This window comes from Triturus cristatus, chromosome 1_1 (genome assembly GCF_964204655.1).
Source record: "Triturus cristatus chromosome 1_1, aTriCri1.1, whole genome shotgun sequence".
Classification (NCBI taxonomy): domain Eukaryota; kingdom Metazoa; phylum Chordata; class Amphibia; order Caudata; family Salamandridae; genus Triturus; species Triturus cristatus.
In genome coordinates, this window is record NC_140579.1 from 502,358,527 (window position 1) to 502,376,899 (window position 18,373).

The 18,373-nt window shown below is 48.8% G+C and overlaps 1 protein-coding gene across 1 annotated transcript in view; it reads right to left on the reverse strand.

Annotated features, from left to right (window-relative positions):
- LOC146870478 (phosphoenolpyruvate carboxykinase [GTP], mitochondrial-like) overlaps positions 1–18,373 on the reverse strand; it is a 184,223-nt gene that overhangs the window by 32,458 nt on the left and 133,392 nt on the right. Inside the window, exons 4-7 of the mRNA XM_085642165.1 lie at positions 14,855–15,058; positions 14,043–14,230; positions 13,655–13,817; positions 13,264–13,482 (exon numbers count right to left, since the gene is read on the reverse strand). Of these exons, the coding sequence (XP_085498291.1) occupies positions 13,264–13,482; positions 13,655–13,817; positions 14,043–14,230; positions 14,855–15,058 (774 nt within the window). The remainder of the gene's footprint in view (positions 1–13,263; positions 13,483–13,654; positions 13,818–14,042; positions 14,231–14,854; positions 15,059–18,373) is intronic.

The following is an 18,373-nucleotide window of genomic DNA, read 5'->3' on the forward strand; positions in this document are numbered from 1 at the left end:
TCGACGATTCTGTTACCTCGTCTTCTTTTTTCTTGTCGGTATCTACGACCGTGAAGTTTTCGGCTGTCTCGGCGTCGTTGTCCTCGGCGTCCGAGGAGAGGCCCAGAGCGTAGAGCGTCGGGGGCTTCCCCTTGCCATCCATGCTGGCGTTGGCCCTTCTCTGCCGCTCTCTCACCCTGAGTGTCTTCGGCGCGAAGGCTGAGCAGGCGTTGCAGTCAATACTCTGGTGATCGACCGGTAGGCAGAGGTTGCAGACCGGATGCTGGTCTTTCTGCGCGAACTTGTGGTGGCAGTTTGGGCAGAACTTGAATGGCGTCTTGTCCATTGCGCTCAGGGTCTCTGAGCGTGCATTCTCCAAGGCCGTCGAAGAAAAAGGGCGCTGGTCCTCCTTTCTTCGCGCTCCTGATGAAATCTTTTCCTTTCCTGATATCTTCTAGTGTTTCTATCGACGAAACTCGCTTTTCTTCCTTCTTCCTTCGAGTGTAATTCTGGAGCTTCCCGATGACGATCCAGACCCAACGGCGGAAAAAAGAATCTGAAGATGGCGCCCCAAAGGTGGGACTTCCGCAGGAAGCACGACGACGTCACGGGAGGTGCACCAAATGGTGTACGTCGACGCCCACCTGGGCTACAAAAAAAAAACAAAAAAAAAAACAAAGAAAAGACTACGAATCCGGACCCAACCACAAGATCGCGGAATAATGCACAGCATAGTGAATCCAGAAAGATTCACGCTGCAAAATATTATTAATCTGTTTGAAGTGATAACTCACCAATTATATTAATGAAAGAATTACACGTGGGATTTGCATTTGCATGGCTAAACTAACTGTATACTAATATATGTACGCATACTAATGGTAGAAAATTAGAATATTGCATGATATATGTTGCTTTTGTGACGTAATTGTAAGTTGCACCAGATGACATCGTTGGGTGAATGTGAGAAGTTGGCCTGGTATATGATGCTCACTAGTTAAAGTGATCACCTTGTACCATGCCAAGCAACCCTTATGGTGTGGTTGTAAGTCAACCTTTTCGGACTAGCTGCCCTAGTGGTAGCGTAGGCTAAGCAGTCTTTGAGGCTAAACTCGTGAAGCGTGTTAAGCAGGCTGTTTTACCAATAGTAACCCCCTTTTATACCAATGAAAGGACACCACACAGATATATATTCAAAATATATATGTATTTATTTCTCAAAGTAACCCCTAGTCTCTTTATGAGCACAGGAGCACAAATCGTCAAACAAGATTATCACAGAATACACAGAAGTTGCACGTTATATGGATAGGCCCTGGTGGCCACTCAAACCATATACTAAAATAGTGGTATAAGTACCACGAACAGAAAAGGGAAAAGGCCTAGGGCCTCTAGAATCGCTGGGCCTACAAGGAGCTAACGTCAGTTAGTGACCAGGAGGTCCACGGGTGGCGTGTGCAGAGCAAATAGTCACACGCGTGCTCCCATAGGTTTCAATGGGTGCGTAAAAAGTACAAAGTTACTGCAAAAGGAATCTTCCGGATGACCTAGGAACTTAAGATTTGGAACACAGGCACTAGAGATGTATTACTACACATGGGCACCGGAGTACCAGCTTTACCTCACCCACAGGAAGCGGGTGCATAGGCCTCAAAGTGCGTCGGGTTTCTTCTATCTGTTCCGTTGAGCCTGGGACAAAGATGCTGCAGGCGGTCGGTCGGGAAGAGATGCAGTGGATCCAAGAGTGGATCGGAGATGTTGAAGACCTGTAAGCAGAGGGGACAGTGTTCACAGTCACTAGCCAGTGACCAGCGTGGCACCAGATGGGTACCAGGCGATGTCGGGTGCAAACAGGTGATGAGGGGTAGCTTGTCTCCGCAGCCACGTGGTCCCTGAAGGTCGACGACGTCCAGGAGTCGGCTCACGAGCTGTCCCACGCAGGCTCTCGCTGTCGGCGGTGTCGGCGACTTGATCGAAGCAAACAAGCCTTGGCAAAAGCAATTGTAGGAGGATTCGGAAATCAGCTGTTGGTTCTGACCAGCAAGGTCAGAGGGATTGCTCCTTTGGAGGGGAGCAAGGGCCAGTCTGGAGCAACCAGACCAGCGGTGTTTGTCGTAGATTTCGTCGCCAAGATGGCCACTAGCCAGCGGGCCAGCAACCGGTTAGGCGCGTCGAGTGGCAAAATGCAGAAGGGCCCCACGCAGATCGTGGAGATGCTGGAGGGCTCACCTTTGGTGCAGATGCTGCTCGAGGGTTGGGCTTCTCAGGACCCAAAGCACAACTTGGAGGGAGCCTCGGTTGTTGCACTTGTCAGCTTGTCGTAGTCGTTCCAAGATGGCTGGCTCCACGTGTCTCGGTGCCTCCACGGGTCTCCTCTTTGCAGGGACTGTGGATCGGGCGGTGAGAGGTCTGGAGGTCCAGGTCTTGTCAGTCTCTGGGCTCGGGCTCCGGCGGGAGGCGGCGGCAAAGCAGACGGTGATTCGCTGGATGGTGCTTGCGTTAGCAAGGTGGTCACTCCCTGACCACAGGGGAGATTTTCTTCAGTCTTCTGTGCAGCAGAATGTCGAAGTTCCCGTCTTCTTCTTAGTTTCAAGTTGATTCCAGGATGTCTGAAGTCTTAGGACACAGCTCCTACCTTTATTCGGATTCTAGGGGCCGGACTACCTGCTAGGTCCCTCCCTATGGGTGGGACCAGGAAGGGGGGTGGTTACACCCCCAATCCTTTGTCCAGCTCGCCCCAGGCCCGGGACTGGTGTGCCCCAGGACCGGTTTGATCTGGCATATGCACCGAGGCTCCTTGTGAGCCACAGGCATGTCTGGTTTCTTTCAAGCCCTACCTGACCAATACACAAAATCCTGTCTGGGGTGGTGCTCGCACCTCCCCTGGCAGGAAACCCTTTGTCCACACCTCCCAAGCTGGAAGGACTCCCAGCAGCAGGAGGGCAGACTTGTGTCTGTGGTGGCAGCATCCATTTTGTGGAGCTGAGGCTATGTCTGATTTTACCCGGGTTTCAGGTACTGTACATGTCGTGTCCCTCTAGAAGGGTGGAATGCTAACCCCGTCGCCAGAATTGGCGAGGGGTTAGTATTCCAATTCGTATGACACCTTACTCGACATGTTTTGATAAAGCCAAACCAAAGATAGCATTTAACCGCGAGGTTCATAATGCACTTAAGAGTATATGGTATGACGATATCTGGAAACAGTAGAAGGAAGTTGTTCCGACCACTGCAGACAGGCTCAGCTCATGCCAGAGCACCATCTCACATGGAACCAAGCACTCTGCCTTCAGGATTGTTAAGGCCTGCCATAGGAGTGACTTATAGGTTACCAGGTGTCCCATTTAAGTTTAGGTATAGGTATACTACACCTAAGTAAGAGGTGATTACACCAACTTACCCCAGCTGAGTGATCAGCCAGTTGTGTCAGATTGTTAGGCCAAGCCTGGGGTGGCATAATACATGCTGCAGCCCCTGGCAGGCCTTGGGTACACCAATGCCCTGGGTACCTAGTGTACACTGGTACAGGGGCTGACAGGGTGATCCACTTCCAATTGGTTATGCACCTAGGGTGCATAGTTTTAATTTAGTAGAGAGAACAGCAGGCTGGGGGTCTGATTGGCAGGCCCACAGCCTCAATATGTCAAAAACCAGTGAAGCAAAAAGCAAAAATTTGGGGTGACCATAGGATAGCAGACCCTACTCTCCTACACAACCCCCCCCCAATCGCTGGGACATTAAACTAGCCTTGACCAGTCTCGTCTTCATGTCCTAAGTGGAAGTACCTGGAGAGACCATCTGCATTCCCATGGTCAGTACCTGGCCGGTGCTCCACTGTAAAGTCCATCCCCTGTAGGGAAATGGACCACCTAAGCAGTTTGGGGTTTTCACCCTTCATCTGATTTAGCCACAAGAGGGGCTTATGGTCGGTCTGAATCTTGAAGTGAGTGCCAAACAAGTATGGCCTCAGCTTCTTCAGGGCCCACACCACAGCAAAGGCCTCCCTCTCAATAGCTGACCAATTCTTCTCTCTGGGGGTCAACCTTCTGCTAATAAAAGCAATGGGTTGGTCTTGACCATCTACATTAAGTTGTGACAGCACAGCTCCCACACCCAACTCAGAAGCATCTGTTTGGACAATAAACTCTTTGGAGTAGTCAGGACTTTTCAGGATAGGTGCAGAGCACATGGCCTCCTTCAGGTCATCAAATGCCTTTTGACAGCTTACTGTCCACTGAACCTTTTTGGGCATCTTCTTGGATGTCAGATCATTAAGAGGAGTCACAATGGACCCATAGTTCTTAACAAACTTCCTGTAATACCCAGTCAAGCCCAAGAAAGCTCGAACTTGAGTCTGGGTGGTTGGAGGGGACCAATCCTTGATGGACTGTATCTTACTCTCCAGTGGTTGAACTTGGCCCCCACCTACAAGGTGGCCCAAATACACAACCTTACTCTGCCCTATCTGGCACTTAGTAGCCTTGATAGTGAGGCCTGCCCTTTGCAGAGCCTCAAGAGCCTTCTTCAGGTGGATCAGGTGATCCTCCCAGGTGGAACTAAAGACAGCAATGTCATCAAGATATGCTGCGCAAAAGTCATCCAACCCAGTAAGGACTTGGTTCACCAGCCTTTGGAAGGTGGCAGGTGCATTCTTCAGACCAAAGGGCATCACCACAAACTGATAATGCCCACCTGGGGTTGAGAATGCTGTTTTGGCCTTAGACTCCTCAGCTAATCTGATTTGCCAATAGCCAGCTGTCAAGTCAAATGTGCTCAAAAACTTTGCAGAAGCTAGTTTGTCTATGAGCTCATCTGCCCTTGGAATAGGGTGTGCATCTGTCCTGGTGACAGCATTGAGTCCTCTGTAGTCCACACAGAACCTCATCTCTCTCTTGCCATCTTTGGTGTGAGGTTTGGGGACCAGAACCACTGGGCTAGCCCAGGGGCTCTCTGAGGGTTCAATGACACCTAATTCCAGCATTTTATGTACCTCAGCCTTTATACAGTCCCTGACGTGGTCAGGTTGTCTGTAAAGTTTGTTCTTTACAGGCAGACTGTCACCAGTGTCCACAACATGGGTACACCAGTCAGTTTGACTAGGTATCAAGGAAAACATATGTGAAAATGATTGTAGAACCTGTCTACATTCAGTCTGCTGATGGGCAGTGAGGTTGCCTCCAAGGGTCACTCCTTCAACTGAGCCATCTTCAGGGTTCTGAGACAACAGGTCTGGGAGAGGGTCACTCTCTTCCTCCTGTCCCTCATCTGTAGCCATGAGCAAGCCCATGTCTGCCCTGTCAACATATGCTTTAAGCCTGTTAACATGGAGTACCCTGTGGGGACTCCTGGGAGTTCCTAGGTCCACCAAGTAGGTGACCTCTCCCTTCTTTTCCAGGATTGTATGGGGTCCAGACCATTTGTCTTGGAGTGCTGCTGGGGCCACTGGCTCCAACACCCATACCTTCTGTCCTGGCTGATACTCAACCAAGACAGCCTTTTGGTCATGCCAAGCTTTCTGTAAGGCCTGGCTTGCCTCAAGGTTTTTAGATGCCTTCTCCATATACTCAGCCATCCTGGAGCGGAGACCAAGTACATAGTCCACTATGTCTAGCTTAGGCTTTTTGAGAGGTAACTCCCAGCCTTCCTTCACCAAACACAGTGGGCCTCTCACAGGGTGCCCAAACAACAATTCAAAGGGGCTGTAGCCAACTCCTTTTTGTGGGACCTCTCTGTAAGCAAACAGAAGGCAGGGTAGAAGGATATCCCATCTTCGCCTGAGCTTTTCAGGTAATCCTTTGATCATACCCTTTAGGGTCTTGTTGAATCTCTCAACAAGCCCATTGCATTGTGGGTGATAAGGGGTGGTGAACTTGTAGTTGACACCACATTCCTTCCACATAGCTGTCAAGTATCCTGACATAAAGTTGGTACCTCTGTCAGATACTACCTCCTTAGGAAACCCCACTCTGGAGAATACTCCCAGCAGGGCCCTGGCCACAACAGGTGCTGTAGTGGTCCTAAGGGGAATTGCCTCTGGATACCTGGTGGCATGATCCACTACCACCAGTATAAATCTGTGCCCAGATGCAGTGGGAGGATCCATGGGACCCACTATGTCTATTCCCACTCTTTCAAAGGGAACCCCCACCACAGGTAGTGGTATCAGGGGGGCCTTTGTTGTGCCACCTGATTTGCCACTGGCTTGGCAGGTAACACAGGAGCGACAAAACTCCTTTGTATCTTCATTCATATGAGGCCAGTGAAAGTGAGGGACAAGCCTGTCCCAAGTCTTGTTCTGGCCTAAGTGTCCTGCTAAAGGAATATCATGGGCCAAGGTAAGAAGGAAGCCCCTAAATTGCAGAGGTATAACCAACCTCCTGGTTGCACCAGGCTTGGGGTCTCTAGCCTCTGAATAAAGGAGCCCTTCATCCCAATACACTTTATGGATACCTTGAGCATTCCCAGCAGCCTCAGCAGCAGCCAGCTGTCTGAGGGGTTCAAGAGAGGGACAGGATAACTGAGCCTGCCTCAAGTCAGCCCTTGAAGGTCCCCCTGTCCCCAGAAACTCAACCTGGTCAGGTTCAAGCTCTTCAGGGACAGTTCCTTCAGGGTCCTCTAGATCAGCTTCCTGGGAAGGCTGATCATCACTCTGAGGCAGGGGGGAAGGCACAGCCTTGACCCTCCTGTTCTTCTTCTTGGTAGGTGCTTGGTCCATTGTTCCAGGATCCAAGACCTGTGGTTCAGTGAGGCACTTTTTGGCCTGTGACCTGGTCACAGCAAGGACATGTGATGATATACCTAACATCTCTGCATGAGTCCTGTACTCCACTTCTGACCATAGAGAACTCTCTAGGTCATTGCCCAACAAACATTCTACTGGGAGGTCTGCACTAACCACAACCCTTTTGAGGCCAGTTACCCCTCCCCATGAGAAGTTAACAACTGCCACACTATGTGAAGTAGTGGCATTGCTGGCATTGGTCACCAGGTAGTTCTCACCTGGTATGTACTGTCCAGGGTCCACAAAGCCTGGTGTCACCATAGTGACACTGGCACATGTGTCCCTGTAGGCTTGAGCCACTTTGTCATTAATTAAAGGAGTCTGTCTGTACTTGCCCAGGTTACTGGGGCTCACAGTCAGGGACAAATCAATGTCCCCATCACAGATCAAGACTGCCTGTGTAAGGGTTCTGTCTAAGTCAGAATCTCCTTCAGTTCCCATAGTGATTCCCACTACACCCTTTGTCTGGGGACCAACACTGCTAACAGTAGTACTGGGAGCAGGTGCCTTAGGGGCAACAGTGTTGGGGGCTCCACCCTTTTTGCAATCACTAGTCCAGTGAGTTGTATTTTTACAATGATTGCACCAGGGTTTCTTCTGACCTTCTTTCTTCTTCTTGGACTGTTGGGACCCACCCTCCTTAGTAGTAGTTTGGGGCCCTGTTGAAGACTTCTGGTCTTTAGGTTTCTGATCTCCACCCTTTTGGTCTGTTTTCTTCTGATCACCCCCTTGGCCCTGGTTCTGGTTCTTTTGCTTAACCCTGGTTCTGACCCATTTGTCTGCCTTCTTTCCCAATTCTTGGGGAGAGGTCAGATCAGAGTCAACCAAGTGTTGATGCAGTTGCTGGTTTTGACAGTTATTTAAAATCTGTTCTCTCATCATCAAATTATACAATCCTGTAAAATCAGATACCTTACTTCCCAGCAACCAACCCTCCAAAGCCTTAGTGGCACATTCAATGTATTCAGACCAGTCCTGAGTCTGTGTCTTTTGGGTGTCTCTGAACATTAACCTGTACTGTTCAGTGGTTAAGCCTAACCCATCTACCAGAACACTCTTCAGGACTCTGTAGTTCCTGACATCCTCTTCTCTAACAGTGAGGAGTCTGTCTCTGCCTCTTCCTTCAAAGGAGAGCCAGAGGATTGCTGCCCACTGATCTTCAGGAACCTGCTGTACTTTGCAGGCTCTCTCAAGAGCAGTTATCCACTTGTGGATGTCATCCCCACTTTTGTAGGGGGGCACAACCTTAGACAGGTTTCTACTATCGAAAACCCTATCTTTGTCCTTAGGGACAATGCTGCCACCAGTGGGTATAGACCCACTCTCTTTATGCTGTCTAGCCTTGCTAAGTTTCTCTTCCATCAGGGCTACTTCTAGCTCCTGCTTCCTGATCCTCAGCTGGGCCTCTTGCATCTTGGCCTCATGTTCCCTCCTCTGAGGGGTGGTCATCCTTCTCCTGGAGTGACCTTGAGAGCCTCTAGAGCCATGGGAAGCATTGGAGTCACCTGAGCGATTCCTTTGCCTTCCAAGCCCTGTGTTAAGTCCACTGGGGAGATCCAGTGGGTTGAACCCACTGTCAGTCCCCAATAGCCTTGGTTTAGCTGGGCCAAGTATAATACTTGGCACTGGGCTAGTTCTCCCTTCATCCTCACTACTGTCAGTATCCTTTTCACTCTCATCCTCTGTGGTAGGCATCCCATCTAAGGGGTGACTATTGGGAAGGGGTACTTCAGTGGCATCTTTAGAAGGGGGGCCTCCTGTTCCTGTCCCTAAGGGGGCTAACTGGGAAGCTTTCTTGAGTGCTCTCTGATTCTCATCATTCTGTAAGAGCTCTCTGAGCTCAGCAGAGTTTGGGTTCTTGGGCTGTTTAAGGCCTCTAAGAGTTGCCAAATGCCTGAGCTCATTCTGATTAAGGGTAGCAAAGCTGGATGGTGCCCTCTGGGGGTCACTCTCAACAGAGATGGGTACAGTGGACCCCTCTGCCCCGGCCATTGCTCTTAAGTGTGGGTGGATGTGTTGCAATCTACCTACACTTGGGTTTACCTACTAAACCTATCTAGTAGTTGTAGTCAGGGTGTGCTACTCCCTTTGCTCTACAACAACTAAGTTCAGTAGAACTTAAGTATATCTAATCTTGTTTTATATGTACCTACAGGTACCTATGTGATCTTTCAATTGGTAACCAAGAGATTACAATGGTAAAACACAGCAAGCTCAAATCCAACCGCTGCTCACCAATGTGAGAAGTTGGCCTGGTATATGATGCTCACTAGTTAAAGTGATCACCTTGTACCATGCCAAGCAACCCTTATGGTGTGGTTGTAAGTCAACCTTTTCGGACTAGCTGCCCTAGTGGTAGCGTAGGCTAAGCAGTCTTTGAGGCTAAACTCGTGAAGCGTGTTAAGCAGGCTGTTTTACCAATAGTAACCCCCTTTTATACCAATGAAAGGACACCACACAGATATATATTCAAAATATATATGTATTTATTTCTCAAAGTAACCCCTAGTCTCTTTATGAGCACAGGAGCACAAATCGTCAAACAAGATTATCACAGAATACACAGAAGTTGCACGTTATATGGATAGGCCCTGGTGGCCACTCAAACCATATACTAAAATAGTGGTATAAGTACCACGAACAGAAAAGGGAAAAGGCCTAGGGCCTCTAGAATCGCTGGGCCTACAAGGAGCTAACGTCAGTTAGTGACCAGGAGGTCCACGGGTGGCGTGTGCAGAGCAAATAGTCACACGCGTGCTCCCATAGGTTTCAATGGGTGCGTAAAAAGTACAAAGTTACTGCAAAAGGAATCTTCCGGATGACCTAGGAACTTAAGATTTGGAACACAGGCACTAGAGATGTATTACTACACATGGGCACCGGAGTACCAGCTTTACCTCACCCACAGGAAGCGGGTGCATAGGCCTCAAAGTGCGTCGGGTTTCTTCTATCTGTTCCGTTGAGCCTGGGACAAAGATGCTGCAGGCGGTCGGTCGGGAAGAGATGCAGTGGATCCAAGAGTGGATCGGAGATGTTGAAGACCTGTAAGCAGAGGGGACAGTGTTCACAGTCACTAGCCAGTGACCAGCGTGGCACCAGATGGGTACCAGGCGATGTCGGGTGCAAACAGGTGATGAGGGGTAGCTTGTCTCCGCAGCCACGTGGTCCCTGAAGGTCGACGACGTCCAGGAGTCGGCTCACGAGCTGTCCCACGCAGGCTCTCGCTGTCGGCGGTGTCGGCGACTTGATCGAAGCAAACAAGCCTTGGCAAAAGCAATTGTAGGAGGATTCGGAAATCAGCTGTTGGTTCTGACCAGCAAGGTCAGAGGGATTGCTCCTTTGGAGGGGAGCAAGGGCCAGTCTGGAGCAACCAGACCAGCGGTGTTTGTCGTAGATTTCGTCGCCAAGATGGCCACTAGCCAGCGGGCCAGCAACCGGTTAGGCGCGTCGAGTGGCAAAATGCAGAAGGGCCCCACGCAGATCGTGGAGATGCTGGAGGGCTCACCTTTGGTGCAGATGCTGCTCGAGGGTTGGGCTTCTCAGGACCCAAAGCACAACTTGGAGGGAGCCTCGGTTGTTGCACTTGTCAGCTTGTCGTAGTCGTTCCAAGATGGCTGGCTCCACGTGTCTCGGTGCCTCCACGGGTCTCCTCTTTGCAGGGACTGTGGATCGGGCGGTGAGAGGTCTGGAGGTCCAGGTCTTGTCAGTCTCTGGGCTCGGGCTCCGGCGGGAGGCGGCGGCAAAGCAGACGGTGATTCGCTGGATGGTGCTTGCGTTAGCAAGGTGGTCACTCCCTGACCACAGGGGAGATTTTCTTCAGTCTTCTGTGCAGCAGAATGTCGAAGTTCCCGTCTTCTTCTTAGTTTCAAGTTGATTCCAGGATGTCTGAAGTCTTAGGACACAGCTCCTACCTTTATTCGGATTCTAGGGGCCGGACTACCTGCTAGGTCCCTCCCTATGGGTGGGACCAGGAAGGGGGGTGGTTACACCCCCAATCCTTTGTCCAGCTCGCCCCAGGCCCGGGACTGGTGTGCCCCAGGACCGGTTTGATCTGGCATATGCACCGAGGCTCCTTGTGAGCCACAGGCATGTCTGGTTTCTTTCAAGCCCTACCTGACCAATACACAAAATCCTGTCTGGGGTGGTGCTCGCACCTCCCCTGGCAGGAAACCCTTTGTCCACACCTCCCAAGCTGGAAGGACTCCCAGCAGCAGGAGGGCAGACTTGTGTCTGTGGTGGCAGCATCCATTTTGTGGAGCTGAGGCTATGTCTGATTTTACCCGGGTTTCAGGTACTGTACATGTCGTGTCCCTCTAGAAGGGTGGAATGCTAACCCCGTCGCCAGAATTGGCGAGGGGTTAGTATTCCAATTCGTATGACACCTTACTCGACATGTTTTGATAAAGCCAAACCAAAGATAGCATTTAACCGCGAGGTTCATAATGCACTTAAGAGTATATGGTATGACGATATCTGGAAACAGTAGAAGGAAGTTGTTCCGACCACTGCAGACAGGCTCAGCTCATGCCAGAGCACCATCTCACATGGAACCAAGCACTCTGCCTTCAGGATTGTTAAGGCCTGCCATAGGAGTGACTTATAGGTTACCAGGTGTCCCATTTAAGTTTAGGTATAGGTATACTACACCTAAGTAAGAGGTGATTACACCAACTTACCCCAGCTGAGTGATCAGCCAGTTGTGTCAGATTGTTAGGCCAAGCCTGGGGTGGCATAATACATGCTGCAGCCCCTGGCAGGCCTTGGGTACACCAATGCCCTGGGTACCTAGTGTACACTGGTACAGGGGCTGACAGGGTGATCCACTTCCAATTGGTTATGCACCTAGGGTGCATAGTTTTAATTTAGTAGAGAGAACAGCAGGCTGGGGGTCTGATTGGCAGGCCCACAGCCTCAATATGTCAAAAACCAGTGAAGCAAAAAGCAAAAATTTGGGGTGACCATAGGATAGCAGACCCTACTCTCCTACAGTGAATATAAACGATTTGAATGTTGCTATCATGCTAGATAATTACTTACACATAGGAGAATTAGTGAGGGTTTAACATTTTATTAGCCATTTCAATGTTTTAATTACGTTTTGTGTTTGTTTTGCTTAAATTGACCAATTTGGGCCTTCGTAAAAATGGCTGACTCCGACACAATGGCCTAGTCCCTGTTCCACGAGGTTTCGGGTGAAGTGTGCCTGCGCCACAGCCAGCAACAAGTGGCCTCGTCCTGACCCATGCCAGATGTACCCATCAAGGTCACACTGGGAGAATCGCCAAGTTCACGAAACAAAGGACTGTCTTTAAAACCAGAACTAGCAAGTGTGATGACCTAACTCAATAGTCTATGTGAGAACTTTACAGAATGACCCCAAACCAGCCAATCAGGACTGCCTAAAGCTGATTTTTGTTACATTTTGACGTTAGTTTCATTATAAAAGTTGGTAGACAAAGCGAATTAGGACCGGACACTGAGAGCGAACCTTTTTTTTTCCCTGACGTTATGCTGACGGAGAGGACGGTGACACTGCTGGACAGCTGTTATCCTGAATCCTTGAAAGACTGAATTGCTGCCTGACTTTGATGAATTAAAGACTTTTCCACGACTTGATTGACTTAGAGGACGTCTAATAGCCAGATTAGGTAAATATGATGTTTGGTGATTTGGTTTATGACTTATTAAAATTGATTAGATAAACGAAATTATTATTCTAACTAACAAATGTGTTGGGTGATTTATTTAGAGAAATTAGAATAAGATTTAAATGTAGATTAAAGAATTGAGTCACCAAATATCCAATATCAACTAACTGATCCATCAACTAAATGGAGGGAATATCTCAAGGTTCTGAGTTTAATAAAGGTACTTAATGTATGTTCAGGTAAATTAGGTTCTTTAGTTGAAAAGGTATTCCTTTCATGTCAGCGTTTGGACAATTTAACTCCCCCGTGAGAACGGATCAATGAAGTGTGAGTGTTGGTGTTATGGGCCCCACCAATGAATGTATTGAGTGAATGTGCTAGTGTGATATTTGATCTGTGACAAAGGGAGGATTTAAAATTTCACGCTGCATCACAAGCAGCTCACAGGGAATGTCAACATCAAGTACTAAACATGGTTTCATGTTGTCTCATTGTAACACTATGCAATGTGGAATGGTCAATGGGTCTTCTCTGCATCTGTCATACCGCATAAAACTGACAGGCTTGATGTACCCGAAGTGCTTTCTGTGTGTGTGCGCCATAAGAGCACACCTGACCTGACCATTTCTATTTTCTTGATGGATCTCACAATTCCCTTTTGCCTCGGATACAAAAGGTGATGGGGACATGCTTGACAGACCACCAGGTCTGTGCTCTAAAGCCCTGCTAAGCAGGTCAGGATTTGGGTATGCCTGTATGAATTGTAACAAGACTAAAAGGGCCACAAGTCAGGGGGCATAGACATGATATGATTACTAAAGGGAATCCTCCATTGCTCCCCTCAAAGGCACTCACCCTGCTTCCATGGTTTGCCAAGCCAGGACGTGACCGTAACCCCTGAAGGCAGAGGCTCATCGATGCCTTCCCAGTAGACGCCACCTTCACTGGTCTCTGCCACATTGGTGAAGATAGTGTTCTTCTGCATGGTCCTCATGGCATTGGGATTAGTCTTCATGGAGGTACCGGGCGCTACGCCAAAGAAGCCATTCTCTGGGTTGATGGCTCGGAGGCGCCCTGCAGAGGAGACAGAAACAAAGGGTTATGGGGAGATGAAAGGGGGAGCAACAGGGAAGGAAATGCAGATGTGTCGAACGAGTGTCCATCAAAAACAGAGTCAAGAAAGAGAAATGAGAGGAGGCTTCACACATGAAGCCAGAAGAGAGCAGCTTGTAAGTAGGATTGTCACCTTCAGCGTCAAACTTCATCCACGCAATGTCATCGCCAACACACTCCACTTTCCAGCCAGGCAGTGAGGGGCTCATCATGGCCAGGTTGGTTTTCCCGCAGGCACTGGGGAAAGCTGCTGCAATGTACTTCTTCCGTCCCTGAGGATTTGTGATTCCTAAAATCTGGAAGAAGTTGGTGAGAAAGACATTTATGAAAATATGAAGCCAATCCATCTTTCTATGCCCAGCTCTACCAGTCATTCTTCCCATCGTTCTTACTCTGCAGTTTTACTCTGCTCACTAGCGTGTGATTAACCAATCGTCGCTTAGCCTTGAGCATCCTATGACCATCTCCCATGCCTCCCTGCTCTGGTCCTTTTCCCCCTCTCACCTTTTTGCTGTACTTACCAACATGTGCTCAGCCAGCCATCCCTCATCTTTGGCAATGCGGGATGCAATGCGCAGTGCAAAGCATTTTTTGCCGAGCAGAGAGTTGCCGCCGTAACCGCTGCCAAAGGATAAGATCTCCCTCCGATCTGGCACGTGGGCAATCAGGGTGCTCTCAGGATTACAAGGCCAGCGATTGGTAAGCGGTGCTTTGTAGGAGGCAAGGGGACCCATATACATGAATGTCAAAAGTACCGTCTGACCAGGCTGCAAGAACGAAGCTTATGCCCAAATGTCATGCCCTGAAACCCCCATACTAGCGCTTGTTCACACTAAAGAAATTCCTCCCCAGTGATGGTGGTCAGTGGTGGAACTCTTCAAACTTGTTCCCTTGAACCCCCACTCTGGAGACACTCCAATACCAGTCGCAAGTAAATGCCTCCTCCCAGCTATGGGATACAACTTATTCCACCCTCCAGCCATTCCCAACCAACCATTCAATACAACACTCCCATCAGCCACTCCACACCCTGTAATACTAAACAAGACACTCAAATATCATCCAAGTGACACAATACTCCACAGCCCCCACAGTCGTGTAACACTTCACACAGCCAGTTACTTGATAATCCACTCCTCTCCCCAAAACTACACAACAAGCCACACTGCTTCTTCTTTCCATAATCAGGAAAAAACCTAACTCAACATATCAAGGAAAACGCTACGTCGGATAGATGGGAGATATGCTACTACTTCTTAGCGAACCTATGGCTCTCCGGACTGGAGCTTCATCTCGATGGCTATGAAGCTACGTAGTGGGTGCATTTAGTTACCTCGCAATGGCAGGGGTCGTCCCACGGAGTGTAGGCACTTCACAAACTCCTCATCCCCAAGAGTGTCCAGCACACGGGACCCCATCCGTGTCATTATTTTCATACTGGCAACGACGTATGGCGAGTCTGTGACCTGGACTCCGATCTTAGAGAGGGGAGATCCAATAGGACCCATGCTGTACGGAATCACATACATGGTGCGACCTATGGGGCAGACATGATACAATGCAAGGAGCATTACCATACATGGGGATAAAGTTATAATAAGGTGGATTGGCGACAGCGTTTCACTGATGTGAGAAAAATATAGATTAAAAAGTAGGGTGTTATTAAAAAGAGAAAGAAAACATAAGGGAGTCAGAGGTAAACTCGAGAGAAAATAATCTCCCTGTGATCGACGGTCACAGATGTTCTTATTACAACTAATTTGTTCTAATTTCATAATTCGCTTGGAAAAAGCAAATTATATCATATGTAGTATGCAGCATTTAATGATGGGTTACTAGATGCATCACTTTTAATCCACAGGCCCCCCTGGCACATAGCTTTTCCTGTCCTCCCTCAATAACAAAGTGAGATGATGGGCAGTATGTGGAGTGGTAAAGACCATTTTTCAGTTCAACGTGGATGGCACCAACTAATTCTATGCTTAAAGACTTTCCTGCAAAAATGGCAAAAGACTCAATTTTCAAGCTCGGCGTAGATGGCACTATGCTAATCTTATGCTTACAAACTTCTGGAAAAAAAAGCATTGGAGGCGAGTAGTTTGAGAGTGTTGTAGAGTGTTCCATATGAAGGAGCTGCACTCCACCTAAAACCTACTCAGGGTTCTTTTTTTTGTGTGCATAATCTATGGGGCACTCAAGCCTGTAAAATGGTTGGGCTTTGGTGTTATACATATATATGGATAAGATCAGAAAATGCGCCTTTTTTATATATAAATACACAAAGGGAGTGGGTTAGAGAAGCATTAAAACAAGGGAGATATATGTCGGTCAGAGAACATGTGTCAGGCAAACATGAAGAAGGAGCTACATTTTGACAGCCGTCCACAACAACAATGGGTAGACTTCGTATGTTTTTCTCCATTAGCGAGTGTTCAAAACTATACAATGGCGGTGCCCATAAAGTTTGCATACTTTTCTTTATTTAAACGGTCTGAATTTAAGGGATACTACAGCAAGGGACTCTGGAATTCCACTGTCATCATGATACTCCTTGGTGACTTGTAGTGCCTGGCTTACATGTAGTTCAGGTACTTCGGTGATGTTTTCATATATTATAGAGGTGGTGATAGTGCCTGTAGTTATGATTAGGTAAGGGTTTCCGGTTAAAGGCATTTTTTGCTTTCTTAGTTAATCTGACATCAGTCAACAAATCTGGGCTGAAATGTATTCCACTTTGGTTCTTTATGACAAGCTGGGTGCAGATCTGTTTATTGAGGGCCAAAACAAAAACTGATATTTCTAATTTTAACTCCCCTAGGTGCAGGACACACGGATAAACAGAATTACACCAAACTTGCCATGCAAATGGAACTTTACTCAAGGGAGTGCCTTTGTTTAGTGTGGTATAAACCCGGTCAGTGGTTTGAGAAATTAGAATTTAAAAAGTGTTCCAGTCTAGACATGAAGAGGTAAAATTTTAGAGATATCAATCAATAATTTACGAACCCTCCACGCATTCACAAATCAATGGAGGATTTACAAATTCAATTATTTAAAAAAAAAAAAAAAGAAGAAGAAGAAGAGTCCCGTCTTTGGATGAGGGAGCTTTTTCTTCCATTGTGCATTGCAGATTCAGAAATCCGCCATACTCGGTTTGGCTAGTCTCACTGAAACGTTCTGTTGTGGCTGCTATTACCCGGCACGGAGTACCAAACAAAGAAAACAAGCATTTGCAATGCAATAGGTCTCGCATTTATAAGAGTTTGAGCTATTGGCATTGTAAAATTACAATGCCTTTTATTTATGTTTTGGTTTTAAAACAAATAAAAGGCATTGTCATTTACAATGTCAGTAGCATAAACTCGCATAAAAGCAGTGGGTGGAGTGCAGCAGTGTGTGGCGTGCAGCAGTGTGTGGCGTGCAGCAGTGTGAGACGTGCAGCAGTGTGCGGCGTGCAGCAGCGTGCGGCGTGCAGCAGTGTGCACCGTGCAGCAGTGTGCGGCGTGCAGCAGTGTGTGGCGTGCAGCAGTGTTTCATGTAGCAGTGTGAGGCATGCAGCACTGTGTGGCGTGCAGCAGTGTGCTGCATGCAGCAATGTCGTGCAGCATGCAGCAGTGAGTAATGCAGCAGTGTGCAGCAGTGTGTGGCGTGCAGCAGTGTGCAGCATGCAGCAGTGTGTGCCGTGCAGCAGTGTGTGCTGTGCAGCAGTGTGTGGCGTGCAGCAGTGTTTCGTGTAGCATTGTGCGGCATGCAGCAGTGTGTGGCGTGCAGCAGTGTGTGGCGTGCAGCAGTGTGTGGCGTGCAGCAGTGTGAGGCGTGCAGCAGTGTGTGGCGTGCAGCAGTGTGTGGCGTGCAGCAGTGTGAGGCGTGCAGCAGTGTGAGGCGTGCAGCAGTGTTTCGTGTAGCAGTGGGAGGCATGCAGCAGTGTGCGGCGTGCAGCAGTGTGTAATGCAGCAGTGTGTGGCATGCGGTAGTGTGCGGCGTGCAGCAGTGTGTGGCGTGCAGCAGTGTGCGGCGTGCAGCAGTGTGCGGCATGCAGCAGTGTTTCGTGTAGCAGTGTGAGGCATGCAGCACTGTGGCGTGAAGCGGCGTGCAGCAGTGTGTGGCGTGCAGCAGTGTGTGGCGTGCAGCAGTGTGTGGCGTGCAGCAGTGTGTGGCGTGCAGCAGTGTGCGGCATGCAGCAGTGTGTGGCACGCAGTAGTGTGTGGCGTGCAGCAGTGTTTCGTGTAGCAGTGTGAGGCATGCAGTGCGGTGTGCAGCAGTGTGCGGCTGTAGGAGAGTAGGGTCTGCTATCCTATGGTCACCCCTAATTTTTTGCTTTTTGCTTCACTGGTTTTTGACATATTGAGGCTGTGGGCCTGCTAATCAGACCCCCAGCCTGCTGTTCTCTCTACTAAATTTACACTATGCACCCTAGGTGCATAACCAATGGGAAGGGGATCACCCTGTGAGCCCCTGTACCAGTGTACACTAGGTACCCAGGGCATTGGTGTATCTAAGGCCTACCAGGGGCTGAAGCATGTATTGTGCCACCCCTGGCCTGGCCTAACAAATTTGACACAACTGGCTGATCACTCAGCTGGGGTAAGTTGGTGTAACCACCTCTTACTTAGGTGTAGTATACCTACACCTAACCTTAAATGGGACACATGTTAACCTATAAGTCACTCCTATGGCAGGCCTTAACAATCCTGAAGGCAGAGTGCTTGGTTTCATGTGAGATGGTGCTCTGGCATGAGCTGAGCCTGTCTGCAGTGGTCGGAACAACTTCCTTCTACTGTTTCCAGATATCGTCATACCATATACTCTTAAGTGCATTATGAACCTCGCGGTTAAATGCTATCTTTGGTTT